Source organism: Lepisosteus oculatus, chromosome 19, assembly GCF_040954835.1.
Source record: "Lepisosteus oculatus isolate fLepOcu1 chromosome 19, fLepOcu1.hap2, whole genome shotgun sequence".
NCBI classification, from domain to species: domain Eukaryota; kingdom Metazoa; phylum Chordata; class Actinopteri; order Semionotiformes; family Lepisosteidae; genus Lepisosteus; species Lepisosteus oculatus.
In genome coordinates this window covers 15,750,054-15,763,964 of record NC_090714.1, presented here as the reverse complement: position 1 = coordinate 15,763,964, position 13,911 = coordinate 15,750,054, and the positions used below count along the sequence as shown (strand labels likewise).

The 13,911-nt window shown below is 43.9% G+C and overlaps 1 protein-coding gene across 3 annotated transcripts in view; it reads left to right on the top strand.

Moving 5' to 3' along the window:
* cpped1 (calcineurin-like phosphoesterase domain containing 1) overlaps positions 1-13,911 on the top strand; it is a 174,954-nt gene that overhangs the window by 109,631 nt on the left and 51,412 nt on the right. For 2 of the 3 annotated variants that reach the window (XR_001479998.2, XM_006637324.3), the window contains exon 1: positions 11,274-11,508. The exons of the other annotated variant lie outside the window; for it this stretch is intronic. Coding sequence is in view for 1 of the 2 variants with exons in the window: in XM_006637324.3 (XP_006637387.2) it covers positions 11,445-11,508 (64 nt within the window). In the remaining variant the exon portion in view is untranslated. Of the gene's footprint in view, positions 1-11,273; positions 11,509-13,911 lie in introns of those variants that run through there. 3 annotated transcript variants of the gene reach the window in all.

Below are 13,911 nucleotides of genomic sequence, written 5' to 3'. Positions count from 1 at the left end.
GTACAGCAGGCTACGGAAAGACTTTGGAATAATTATAGCTACCTGTAACTGAGCCGCAGAATTTGTTATGTAAGTGGTGCTTTTAGCGAAACAGTCTCGAAACAGTCGACTTAGGGCGTCTTTCTGCATCGGGTAGTCCTGAGTGTTTCTCAGCAAGGTGAAATGAGAAGAAGCGACAGTCTGACTTCTGGAACGAGCTGTTCAAATGGCCTTTCTGTCGTCTTGGGTTTTTTTTTTCTTCTTCTAGTTTTCTGAAATTTAGGACGTGGCGGGGGGGGGGGTTGGTGGACAGAACGCGCGTGGCTGTCCCACGCAGGACGGCGGGGGAGTCCGGGGAGCGCCCAGGGCGCGGCTCGGTGCTTCCTCACGGCCCCAGGCTGCCGTGATCCAGCCCTCCCGTGTTTTAGAAGCCGGGTTAAAAGAAAGACAAAGCCGTGACTACAGCTTCGGGACACAGGTTGTCCTGACAATGGACTGATGTAGAGACTGGGGGACGCAGGTCAGCGTGCGGACAGTACCGGACAGTACACGGGCACAGGCTGTTCGGTCTCTGTCCATGGTGCTGAATCCCGCACTGCCCGCGCTCTGGCTTCGCCGACCCGCCTCTCACTGCCAGCTGTTTCCTGCCGATCTGTTTGTTGTTATTTGTCCAGTTCACTAGCACACCAACCAATTAACGTGGAAACGTGCACTGGAGCAGCTGCTGTCACATGGGCTACCCGCTTCATCTGGGCTTTAATCTGGATGGCGGGCCCCGCTCAGCAAACCCGAATCAACGTCTTATTATTATTATTATCCGATAATAAGGGACCCTCTTTCCCTGCCCGTGTTGCCCACGACACGACTGTCGTGTCTAATGTCTTTTTACGGTATTGTAACGCAACGGGGGCTCAGGCGGGCGCCCTTGCCGCATTAGGTCGGCCCCCCACCGTTGGGGACTCGAACCCGGGACTCCCGCGTCTCTCTGCAGCGACCCAGCCCCGTGAGCTAAAGAGTGATCTCTCTACAGATCAGTAGCTGTGGTCCTGCTATCACAGGGAAGGGCGGTGACATCACCTGCTCTGGTACGCCGGCTCTTACACAGTGCCTGTTGGCCGTAAGCGTTACAGTATTTTATGGGAGGCCAAGGAAAGGAGGAACGCGCGCACTGCCAAACGCGGAAAGAAAAAGTGTTTGCTCTCTTTTCCAAAGATGACCGCGCTGCCACGCCGTGTTCAGAGACACCTTCCGTCTCCATAAAAACCGAAAAGCTTCGATTCTGTTGCTTCTTCTTCTTCCCTTGCAATACCCAAGGAAGCCTTCGGACTGCGCACGGACTTGAATTCGTTTCTGGCAAGACATCCCCACGAAGACAGAAAACACGCGCGAACAGACGCAGCTCCCCTATCCAGTACGGATCACCGAACCTGTGCGTGTGCTCGGGTTTTTTTTTTTCAGGGAGACTATTAATCAGACAGCCTTTGGAGCGTTCCTCTGAGCGCCTGCATTCCCAAGAAGGGCACTGCAACCACTTCACGTAATAACTTTCTGATACACGATTACCATGAAGCGCGCATTCCCCGCAGGTGGCTGCAATTAAACCTTAATTTCCACGCATAAGCAAAACGGGTTTTCCCCGTTAATAGACTCGGTAATTGTATGTTCGGTTTTGCGGAACGAAACCTTTTATTCAAAGACTCAGGAAAAGCCAGCCTTTTCCAGATTCGAGCTTTCCCGCATTGTCCGCTCCCCAGCTGTGAGGGAAGAGGGTTAATTTTAAACCGTGAGCCCGTGAACAGGCTCCATTCACGTCGGCCAAGTGCCCAACCATGCGGGATCCGGGGTTTTATTTATAGAATCACACACCCCTATTAAATGCTGTTAACTACACATCAGGTTCGTTTCAAAATCCCGCAGTTGCACCGAAATGTCAATTATTTTTAATCAGTACCACAATAGATTTTCAACACTGGGGGGTAAACATTATAATTTTATTCTACTTCAGAGGCACAATCAACATATTCCTCGAGCTCATGGGATTAATGGATGCCGAACTCCCCATATGAGTAATCTGTACCTGCAGTCTTCAAAAATCGCATTCTGGCGAAGCCCATACCGCAACTGACGGTATTAAACCGAGTGTTCAAGGTTGATACACGGAGCTTATGCAAAAACATTTCGAGCAACTTATTAATATTTATCTGTTTTACACTTTCGTGTTTATGTTCATGTTTAATTGAAATAAACACTAAAACGTGTTTGTAATCTGTTGCAAACAATTTCTAATTGTTAGATTTGTGGTTTCACAGTGTCCACAATTATTGCATGTGTGTGTGTGTGGGGGGGGTGTTCTTTGCTAAACTGGCTTTTGTGAGCTGGACTGTCTGTGGTCTGAGCAGCGAGGTATTTTAACAAAAGGAAGAGTCTATTTTTAGTTGCATTGAGTCTTTACTGTGCTCCCTTTTCAGTGGAAGGCTGTGTGTGCGCTGAACTGGCATCTCCCTACTGTGATCATCGGCTCGGTCCCTGTCTTGTTTGCCACTTAAATTCCTTCTCCAGCTCCCCTTCCTTCTCCTTCTCTCTTTGCCCTGTAGACGATTCTCTCAGAACGAGGATCTGCCCCTGTTGCCCGACACGGAGGGTTGCCGTTTCTAGGCCATGTTGGTAGTGTGTCCATCTGCCTCGTTCCCTTGACAGCTGCTGTGTGGGTAGGCCCAGGCAAACGAGTCAAGACGAAGGGGGCAGAGAAAAGAGAGGAAGAAAGAAAGAACCACTGAACAGCTGTTGCGTTTTCCTCGTGGCTCCGTGAATGAGCACAGGGAAAGCAGCCGTGAGGGTCCGAGGATCTAAGGCCTGCAGAGGGCTCTCTGCTTCAACACCAGCACAGTGCAGGACGTCGACCCCTGAGGGCCACAGTGTCCTCAGGCATTCAGCCCTCTTGAGCTCTCGAGCTCTTATCTACCCAGGTGCACGGGGGGCGATTCGCACATTGGCCAACGTCTTCTGCTGCTGCTCATTGAACAGGAGATGGGCTGCGACCCTTCTCAGCCGGAGCCGGGCAGCAGTGATTGGTGTGTTCAATTGCTAATACACGATCAATTATACCGTTTTGCTGGTACATGGAAAGCAGGGAGGGGCAGGCCGCTGTGTTTCCCCTCCCCCCGCAGGTCACCTGTTCTCTCAGGTCTTTGTCAGCCTCCGTTTCTTGAGGACAGAAGCCGCCATCCCCGACACAAAGTGTTTCTCGGGTCACAGGCCTGTATTACACATTGCTTGGCCTCGATTGCATTTCTTTCTTACTTTGCACAGCGACCACACCCCTTCAGTGAAAGGCAGGCAATGCCTTTTTCCTGGGGTGGCTAGTTTGTTAGATAGGGCCTCTTCTTTTACGCGTTTGTCTTTTGAACCTAGCGCTGAATAAATTAATCATCTTAATATGCAGAGTTAAAAATATCTCTGAAGTGCACTTCATTGTGAAACACAGGGAGATGCACATCAGTTCAGATATATGCTGTACGTAAGGCCTATGCATTCCTTACCTTGTGTATACGGAGTGCTTGTTGAGTCTTGTTTCCACACTCCAGTCCCATCAAGCTCATAGAAAGCTGGTACTGGAAACAAGCTCCTACGCTCCAGCGTGAGATTCCCTCGTATCCCTCCTAAGAAGGGCCAGATTATAGTAGGCAATCAAGACTAATCTGCATACCTGCTGGAGGTGCAAGGAAACCACCCCCACCTGCCTACATACTGGAAGAACATGCAAACTCCACACATACAGTGCTTGCCATGATGCCGCTGTTGTGCTCCAAAAGATCCGGTTGCTTTAATGTAATTTGTTCTTCTTGTTGTTATTGTTGTTGTTGGGGGATTTAAAAATGTATCGTTTGTCCCAGAGGTTTTGCGTCATAAGTCACAAACAAGCTTCTGTTTTTCCTCTGTCAGTCCTCTAGCTCCGCTGTTTTAAGGAGGCTGAGCGTAACTGTATGTTCTAATACCTCCGCAGTCACAACCTGTATTTCTAACTGTCAGCTGCACAAGCCTGACAGCTCCACGGAAGCCACCAAGGAGAAGCCGACTGAGTAGAGAAGGAAACCTTGTTATTAAGCATTAGTAGACACTGGGTCCTGCTCTCAGTTTAAATAACACAGATTTAGAAATGTTTGCTAGCATTCAATAAACCAACCCACGAGGTGGCCATCTCTCATCTCAAACCCTGTTTGGTTTATCAGACAAGATGTAAGGGATAATTGCCGCTTGGAAATGCTTGATGAACAGGGAAAAACACATTAAAGTGCTTGTCTTCTCTTCAAGGCTTCAACGTGCTACAGCATGAGTGTACATTCGGCAATGAAATCCCTATAAACACAGTCGTTTATGAACTCACTAAACGTAACTTACTACTATTAAAGGTTTCAATAAATTCAAAACAGAGATGGTGCACCAGTTCAGACTTTGGTCATCAACACTTTATCATTTGTTCCTTAAGTGGTATAAATTATGGTGATGATGTACGTTCTTCATGGTAAACTAGACCACATTACCCCCTGGAAAAAAACTAAATCCAACTTACTGTACTATACAATGCAGTTCTAGAAAAGTTGTATAGATGAAGCAAGAAATGTTATTGCACTGTTTGTCATAACACAGTGTTTACTACAGCCTGATTCTATACATGGTACTCTGATGCACACTCTGAAGAATTATTCATAATTCTTTAATTGGTAAAACACCTAATTAACTTCAGTGTGTAATGATCCTCTCCTTATTAGAGTGCACAGCTGAGATCAAACATCTTTTTAGAGCCGGTTTTTCCCAGAATCTTGGCTGCTCTCAGCGGAGATTGCCTTGATTTTTCCTCAGAAGGGAGGCCATGGTATCCGCGCATCTGCTTGAAAGGGTTACTAAGCATGACTTCAGGGCGGCAGACCCGAACATCTCTTCCCCTGCCTGAAGTGAGTGCATTCCTCATGCAACCTTCATCTGATGAGCCTGATGTCTTTATTCTTTTCCTTAATGCCATGGGCGGCCACACCTGGAGAAAGAGAGCTACAGGCCAGCTGGCTTTATGGGTCACTCTTAAACGAGCCGTTTCTAAATATTCTATATACTGCTTATATAGGACATTTCGTCTAATGCACTTAAGGGTCCCTGCAGAATGAATAGGTGAACATTGACAGGAGTCTTATAGGACCACAACTGTCTATCCCTGATTTACATTAACACATTTCCTCCTAAATTGACCAAAACACGACAGGTGTTATAACGCTGATGACTGAAGGAGACTGACATTCTCTGAATCCAGGACTGACTTCCTCTCCCTAGTTCCAACAAACACAATTAAAGGTGTCCCAGAAAAAGCCATTCAGGAGTGATGGCACCAAAACCACACTTGTCAGACATCCCCCCGAGTCAGAAGGCTTTACTCCAGAAACATAAGAACCAAAAGGCAACTTAAAAAGGTCCAGTTAGTCACATCATTATTAAGTAGCTCAGAGCTCAACTGGAATAAAAGCTGTTGACACGTTCCTCTAAGCCTAAGGCAAAAGATCAGAACTCCTGATCTAAACTGTAAAGTGTGTGATCAGGTTTTGGTTATTTTTTTGGAACATTTTTCACAACGAAGAAATCACGTGAGGACCCCAGCCCTGAATTACAGCCCCTTGACCCACTGATTTTGTAACAGGCAGAAGAAAAGAAGTGCCTTCGGATTGCTCGGCGATTTTGCGTTATGGTCCAATTTACTTTGAAATCCAGGTATAATCAATAATCAATGCACCCCGTTCACTTACAACAGCAGCAAAAAAAAAAAAAAACCCGAACCAGTTCATCTCAAGGCTTGAGAACATTTATGGTCCATCTCTGAGAAGTGTGAGATTATTATCATATTGCATCTTGCCAATGCAAGCTCTCCAGCCTTTGCAGAGCTATTGCATGTATCTATCCTTTGGAACACAGCAGCTGTGATAAGGGGAAAAATGCAGGTATTTGACACACAGGCATTCTCTGCATGCAATGGTGGGGGGGAGGCTCTGAGAATTGAAAAGACATTGCTTGCTTTGAATTGATTTTTCTAGATGTCTAAATGCTGCACAATTTGCGGCTCAGGTGACAGCTGTAGAAATTTCAATGATCAGCCAGAGGTAAAGGTTGTCAGGGCAACGGGTCATTCGGACCCGCTTAAATAGAAGCTGCTTGAGTGTAGCTGTAATGATCAGACATTTCTGTGACATATAGATGTGTAAAACATTAGCAGCATTCAGTTATGAGGCAGACACACACCAGGAGTGCTCTGCAATCTAATGCTCAGCTCTGCCTCTCTTCCTCTGTTTCGGTGGAGCTGAGTGCAGGCACAGACATGACATGCAATTGTTCCAGGTTTTCATAACAGCATTTCAAATTGACAGGCTTGCTTCTGCTCTCAGACTGACCCCCATTCATATTTTATGCACTTTTGATTCATTTGCTGAACATAAACGCTCTTTGTAAAGTGATGTCTGCAATAGCTCACAAGTGTATCTTAAATGGACCTGAAAAAAAGCTTCCTTCACTTTGAACAAGCTTCGCTGTACAATAATAACAACCTTTCTATTTCTATATTTATGCGACTGTACTTTGTATCACTTTGGAGCAAGGAAAGTTCTCTTTTTAGCCTGGTGTGATTTCCTATTGCTGCATCGTCAACATGTTTGCACCGACTAAATAACATCTTTGCAATTGCCTGTCCAAGAAGAGCTGAGCAAATAAACACCAAGGTACTCACAGACACACATTCCCTGGAAGTATGCGTAGAGGCATTTACCAGATCTGCATTTAAACTGAAGTCTCAGTTAATTTGTCCCATTTAAACCCTGTCTTCTGTCTTGACTTCTGTAATGCCCTGCTTGGAAGGGTGTCTAAGAACACCTGTTACAAAATTGCATTATGTCCAAAGCTCAGCAGCTAGAATATTGACCAGGCTTAGTTCAAGTTATCATATTACTCCTACTTTTGGAACAGGCTTCATGTGGAATTTGTACTGATTTTAGAATTCTGTCATTGACTTTTATAGTTTTGATTGGTCATGCTCCACATTATTTGCCAGCTCTTCAAATTGATTACATTTATAGTTGCAATCTTCAGTCTGTTGATTCTGGAGCTCCGCATGGTTTCACTGCTGCCTCTGAACTGCTTCTTGCAAAAGAAACTCAGGATTCCGGTTCCTCTAATTAATTCCTAAAATGTACTTGTTCCAAAAATGGTACCGTTTAAGACTTCATTTTTTTTTTTTCATCCACTGTATTTTTAACTTGATTTTATCATAATCGGTATATTAGTTTCTCTGTCCAGCACTTGGAGATTTACCTTGAAGGACATTTAATAAAGTAATTAAAAATAACATTATATTTTATTTTTGCATGTTAAGAAAACACCGTATTTATTGTGATTTAGGAAGGTCCCTACATTGCATCCAATAGTGCTCCTATTGCCGGATCATGTAATTAGATATTCCGTTTCATAAGGTTAGGGCACTGAGCACTGCAGTTCCGCTTAAAAAACCAAACGTTATGGTCCTGTGAGAGCAGTGCTGCTCCCCTCCCTCCACCCAATCACAGAGGTGTGACAGATCTCATTGTGCAAGCCAGGCACCTGATATCAACTTCAACGGAGCTGACAAATTCCATTAAAATTTATAATAAAGCAAAAGTTCACTGCCTGGTCCTTGTTCTCTGCGCTGACATCCTGTCACTTCTCGAGGCTCAGCCGTTTCATGCCTTTAGATTTGCATGAAGTGGTTGAGATTCTTTCATGAGGACTGGCTTCTGGGCACTGCGTTTGTTTTGCTAAATAGCATTAGAAAACAGTGTTTCGCAGAGTCTGAAAAAAACCTATAAAAATGTGATAATTAATCTGTGTTTTTAAAGACATATAAGCAAATATTTACCTACTTACTCACCCACCTTCATTTTTAATTCCTGCTTTTCCACACATTGTAAGCCAAATTGACACAACACTGGACTGACTTTTTAGGTTTTTTCACTTAAAACAAACAACAGACCTAAAACAGACCTAATGCCATTCTGGTAAAAGCAGCACTTGAGCACAGAAAGATTTGTGGTACATTCATAGCATTTTTAAAATTCAAATTTTACTTAAGTCACTACAGATTTGTGTAATAACCACTTACTTTCAGATAAATTGTCAGTGTTACTTTTGTTTAACAAGAGCCGAAGAGATGCAATCTTTCCTTCTCTATGTAAACGCAGGTCAAAAGCAAAGTTTCCTGTGCTTCTTCGCCCTCAGCCCATATGGACGCCATTAGGTGGATACAGTGAGGGCCAGGAATGTGACATCACTCATCTGTGACCCAGTTAATCTGTGTTTGATTGCAGGTGTGCCCTCAGCAAACTGGTAGTTGGCCTACTTATTGACTTTGGCCAACACCCTTGAAGAGGGAATTATGTTGAGTTAGTCTGGGATAAAGAGCAAAAGAGTTATTATGATGTACTTTCCACATTTATTTTCCAGATAAACCAAAATAACAAAAGAAAGCCGCCTGCCTTGAGCTCCTTTTTTGCATTGTTACCTTTTCTTCTTTCACAATTCTTTTGCTTTCCTCCACCGGCTTCATTGCTCTTTGAACTGGTTCTTACTTTAGCTTGTCCACGCAGGGGCGGCTGAGAATAACTGAGGCAGCCGAGATGAGAATTCGGCGTTTTTTGGGTCCAATTCGTAGTAAATATTTTTTCAATGTGGTAATTGGCAATAGAGCCTGCATGTTTCAATAATTCACTAATAACTCAATGTGTGCGCATGAATTTTTAACGTCTTCCCGTTTTTAACAAACTGCTGTCAGTGCAATACTACTTGAGTGAAAGCCTGCATACAGCCAAACAACACATTGTAAGCCCTCAACATTCTCTCTGTATAACCACTGTGTTTTCATTTATTATTGTTAATTTATTATTATTATCAATAGTAGTAGTAGTAGACGTAGTAGTAGTATTTATTCATGTATTATCATTATCATCGGCATCATGCGTATCCCATGATTTACACAGAACCCACAGAACAGGTGACTCCAGGGGCACAGCCCCAGCTTTGGCTTAATGAACTTCTCGTCCAGGTCTGTGTCAATCCAGGCAGCAGTCCGACGGCAGACAGATAGGGGAGTGGGTGGGTTGGAAAATGACTTGAGCGAGAAAGTAAGCGCATCAGAGAGAGAGAGAGAGGCTGTGTTTCTCCACAGGCAAGTCAAATGTGTCAGCAAACTTTCAAATCTGACAAAGTTAGTCATGGCGCAAACACCTCGGTGGGAACAGGTGGCGTACTGTATTTGTGCTTTCATAAATAGATCCCCTTATGTCAGCATTTTAATGTTCATGATCACATTTACTGTACATGTACTGTGAAGTATTTTTGGATTTTACTTTGGCATTTACTTCACGTCCGCTGATGATATGATATTGTGGTGTCCTGAAACAGCCAACGCCTCTCTTGTCCCTGAATACTTCACACCGCATGGTAACAATGCCCCTCACGTGCTGTGCTATCAGTAGCCATCATCAGCATTACAATATTAGCAGTAATAGTAATTCCTTGCATTTTTATACTGCTTTTTATGCTAAGGAACCCAGTTTACATACAGAAGAGGACCCAGTTCACCTCTATCAGGTGCACGAGTGAACACTTCACAAGACTGGATTAAGTGGCGACTAGGGAAGTTAAAGTCTGTGAGTCCAGAGAGAAATTTAGCCAGGACACTGGAGTTTATAATAGACAGCACCATAGAATGCATAATAGTCAAGTAATCAGAACCTCAGTTTGATTGCACCTCCTACCCCCTACCCTGGAGCACTGGTGAGGACATTCCGGTTCTAGAGGTAGAAAGGCAACCTGGTTTTCCTGAGCGCCCTCCCTTTCCAGTAGTGTTCAGGCTCAGGATTCCCGACAGGAAGGACAGGCTAGATCGTGATAACGCTGCTGCCAAAAAAGCTAAGCATGAGCTATTTTCGTCTGAATAATTATTTTTTATATAATAAACTATGGTTTATTATTATATTATTATTGGTTAATTATTAAGAGCATTCAGAGACCATTAGCTTAAGGGCTGATGAAGTCTCTCTTAAGTCAGTATGCAAAGCTCCGTCTCTTGATGGCAATTTATGGTCTTCTGGAGTGGACGGCAGAGGACTGCAAAATCACTTAAAAAGTTCAACAGGCTTCTTCCAGTAGAAACACACAAAGATCCTGGTGTCAACAGGGAATCGATAAGCCTTTAAAGTGACAGAAGGATTTTTTTAAATTTCATTCACACTCGGTTCACAACAGCGGTTGAGAATCCTTCTTGTTTTTGTGAGTAGTTTTTCATAGAGATTTTCCTCTTGATATGCGGAACTGCACTGCACATGCTCTGTTTTAGAGGTGTAATTGCGTATGCTGTGCCTATAGAAGGCAAATACTGTACTGCATTCAAAATGTATTCTTATTGTAAATGTAGATCAGGCTGGGGGAATTAACAAATTTAACGGACAAATTAAAAAAAATGGAAATTAATAATTAAATGTGTTCACACATGGAGATTTTTGTATTTGAAATGTCTTAACAATCCCACAAGATATAAAAGAGATTCCCTTTACATTTTAAAGGGTAAATCAGAATCGGTTTCGGGTCTATTACATTATGCAGCAACGTCAAACGGGATGTTCCTTTGCTCTTAGATTGCTCTTCTTTGCTGCTAAATGAGGTTTCTAAACTCCGTTTGAGTGGATGACATTATGTGGGGAAATACACTATCCACGCTTGCGAATCGTCTACCCTGGGCCAGTTCACTGGTAGGGCACGTTTTATTGCAGTTCCCAAATGCCTCGTAATAGCCGGGTGTTTAGGAGAGTGGTACTCTACAGTAAGTGTCCCGAAACAAGCTTCTTACTTTGCATTTTTAATGTCGTTGCGTTCTCAAGACGTGGTTCTAAAACGCAAAACGAACAGCCCAGTTAAGCTCAAACAGCAAATGCTCTTGGGCTGTTTTCATGCAAAGCATCAACCACAGCAGCTGCTATCTGTTAGACAGATCAGAAATGGATAAAACAAGAAAACCTGCTGTTTCATACAACTTAAAGTGTCGTCAAGTTAAAAGGGGGCTAAAACGCTAATGGATCACCCTCCACCTTTCTCTCTTCGTGTTACTGCTGTGCGAAACGTAATGTAGTGCAGAACCAAACTGTACCAAAAATACGAAAGGTTTTACATGGCATCATTAAAGACAGGCTCCACGCCTTATCTGCTCCAATCAAACCCAAAACCGCGTCGCCTGCTTCTGTGCTCCAGTTCGGCTACACAGACTGCGCCTCCGCAGGCAGAAACAATATATAACCGATGTAATCAATCGTAGATCTATGAGGAAGTTGAAGACCTTCTACGACAGAATAACTATCACAGGTGTTAACAAGGGACCGCGAATTGGTGTATGATAATACACAGACAGCATGGCTTCGGACCAGGACATTTTTCTCAGAGCGAAAAACCGCACATATGCGGGCTTTACACAAGGTAAAACGATGTGCTGTAATCTTACTTCATTTTCTGTTCAGCAATGTGCTTGTCGGGACTACGAATAAACAGTAGCAAACGAAGTTCTCAACTCTGAAAGGAGCTGGTTTTGTTTTCTGTACCAAAAGGGGAGAGAGTTTTTTTTTCTGAGCCTTGTTTCATTAGTAAAGGCTAATGTGAGCATTTCAGTGAGAACATATGACGATGGATTGTAGTATCTGATGAGAAGGTTTGTTTTTGTTCTCGCGTTCAGCTTGGTTTTGCTTCCACGACTGTCATGTTATGGGAATATGTCTTAATGAATACAGTTGGAGTCAAGTACCTTTTTAGTTTTATCAACGGTACGTGTGAACATGCTGTCCTGTCCAGCAGTGATTTTTTTCACGTACACTCCCTGGTTTAAAATGCCCTAGTGTGGAAGGCAAAAAAACGTGAAACTTTTCTGGTCATCAACAGGAAAGGGCATTGGATTCAGGTATTCCCAATCCTCGGACGCACTCAAGCCGTGGAGCTCTCCTGAAGCCACGAGTGAAAGTTAGGCGGAAGTGTGTTTAAAACTGAGAACCGGAAGGTTGCCATAACCATAGCACCGTACCTATTTCGGCTGCGAAGATACTGCCTTGCTTCGAGGAACAGTTGGAAGAGATCTCCGGTTCAGTTAGCTACTGGCAACACAACCGTGAATTTTCTAACCAGTCTATCCAGTACGGGGTCGCGGGGTCGCCGGAGCCTATCCTGGCCAGCAGGGGGCGCTAGACAGCGACCACCTTGGAGGGGGCACCAGTCTTTCTTAGGCTATTAGCAACCCAAAGAGATAAATGCCTCTTTCAGTGCTTGGTGTACCATGAGCGGGTGCCTTCTCTGTGGACCGTTATTAACAAACAAATGCCATAGTATGGGGCGCACTACAACCCTCCTAAAACCCCTTGTTTCCAGTTAGTTAGTTTCTCACGTCTCACTGGCCCATGTGACCTGCTCTGCAGTGGGGTCGCAGGTACAGGAAGGCAGCCAGGTGTTTCCCAGGCGAGACCTGCACTTCGCGGGTGGTGGAAGTGGCCAGTCCTATATGTGGAGCCCTCTGGGATCCGATCCTTCAGGATGATATTCTCTTGCGCTCAGCAGGGCAAAGCTGTGTTTTCACTGCCCCCCTCAGACAGTGTTGCCTCGTTATCGCCTGTGGCAATGTCGAAGAAGCAGTTTCCCCCGAATTCCCACAATTTACTGATCTGTGAATCCCAAAGTTCGTTAAATCCTTTCCCCCCCCCAAGACATCTGACAGTTTTGTGGGGCTCCTCTGTTTAAAGAGATTCACAGTGGTGGCTAGGAAAGGGAGGGGCAGTCTCTTGTGGAGGAGGGGGCTGTGCTGAGACTCCCCCGCGCCTGTGACTCGTCTTCGTGAGTAACCGAGAGTGCTCTTTCGCCCCGGCTTTGATTAATAATTGGCCATTTAAAATGAGTGCTGCCAGTGGATTAATGCCAGACTTTGCATAAAATGTAAGTGCAAACGGGTCATTAACCGGTATTTATTGAAGCTTAATGAAGTAGAAAAGTATATATTATTTGGAGTCTTGTTCCGGTTGTCAGCTTTGTGTCCATTTAAAATGATTTTACACCGATCCTCAGACCGTCTCTGGTCTGTCCTGTGTATGAGGACGGTGGTAGTTTTGCTAAACCTCCAGCCACCACTTGGCGGCAGCTTTCCATTGGGGCAAGTCTGTGAAAGCTGTCATTGAAAGGAGTTTATGTTGGTTGGGTGGCTTGACAGTCTGGTTTAATCTCTGCTTCTTTGTTTGCCTAGCAACGGCGTTAGGGGGAATTCCAGAATTTATCTATTCCAATAGCATTTTGATCTGGCTCAGTTTTAGCCTAAAACAGGATGCTTAGTGACTTAAAAAAAAAAAAAAGAATAAAACTTCTGAAAAAACGTTCCATGAAAACTCTTTGAATATTATAATTTATTCATTACATCTTAGATAGATATAACATTTCTACTTTCATGGGTAAAATAATGTCTTCAATAGATAATTAGTTATCTGTTAATGAAGGTATCAAAGGTGTATTTGTGTAGTTGTCTATTTAAAACTGTATTTAGAAAATCTATACCCCCTTCATCTTGAGTTATTTTCCAGATGATATTATACTGTTTGAAACTGGCAGGACCATATGCCACATGAGAAAACACTGTAATTTGTTTTGAGGTTTTTCCTCACTGCAGATGTAGCAGATTCGTTGGACTAGTTTTCATAGAATCCTTGTCTGTGTTTTTGATTCATGGTCTTAAATTGCTTGTAAACACCTTACACTGTTTCTTAGGGATTTGATGGTTTGTAGAACAATAACGTCTGGCTTGGGCAGCATTTCGTTTTGCGAGCCACTATATCTAAGGGCCCAGTCAAACACTTT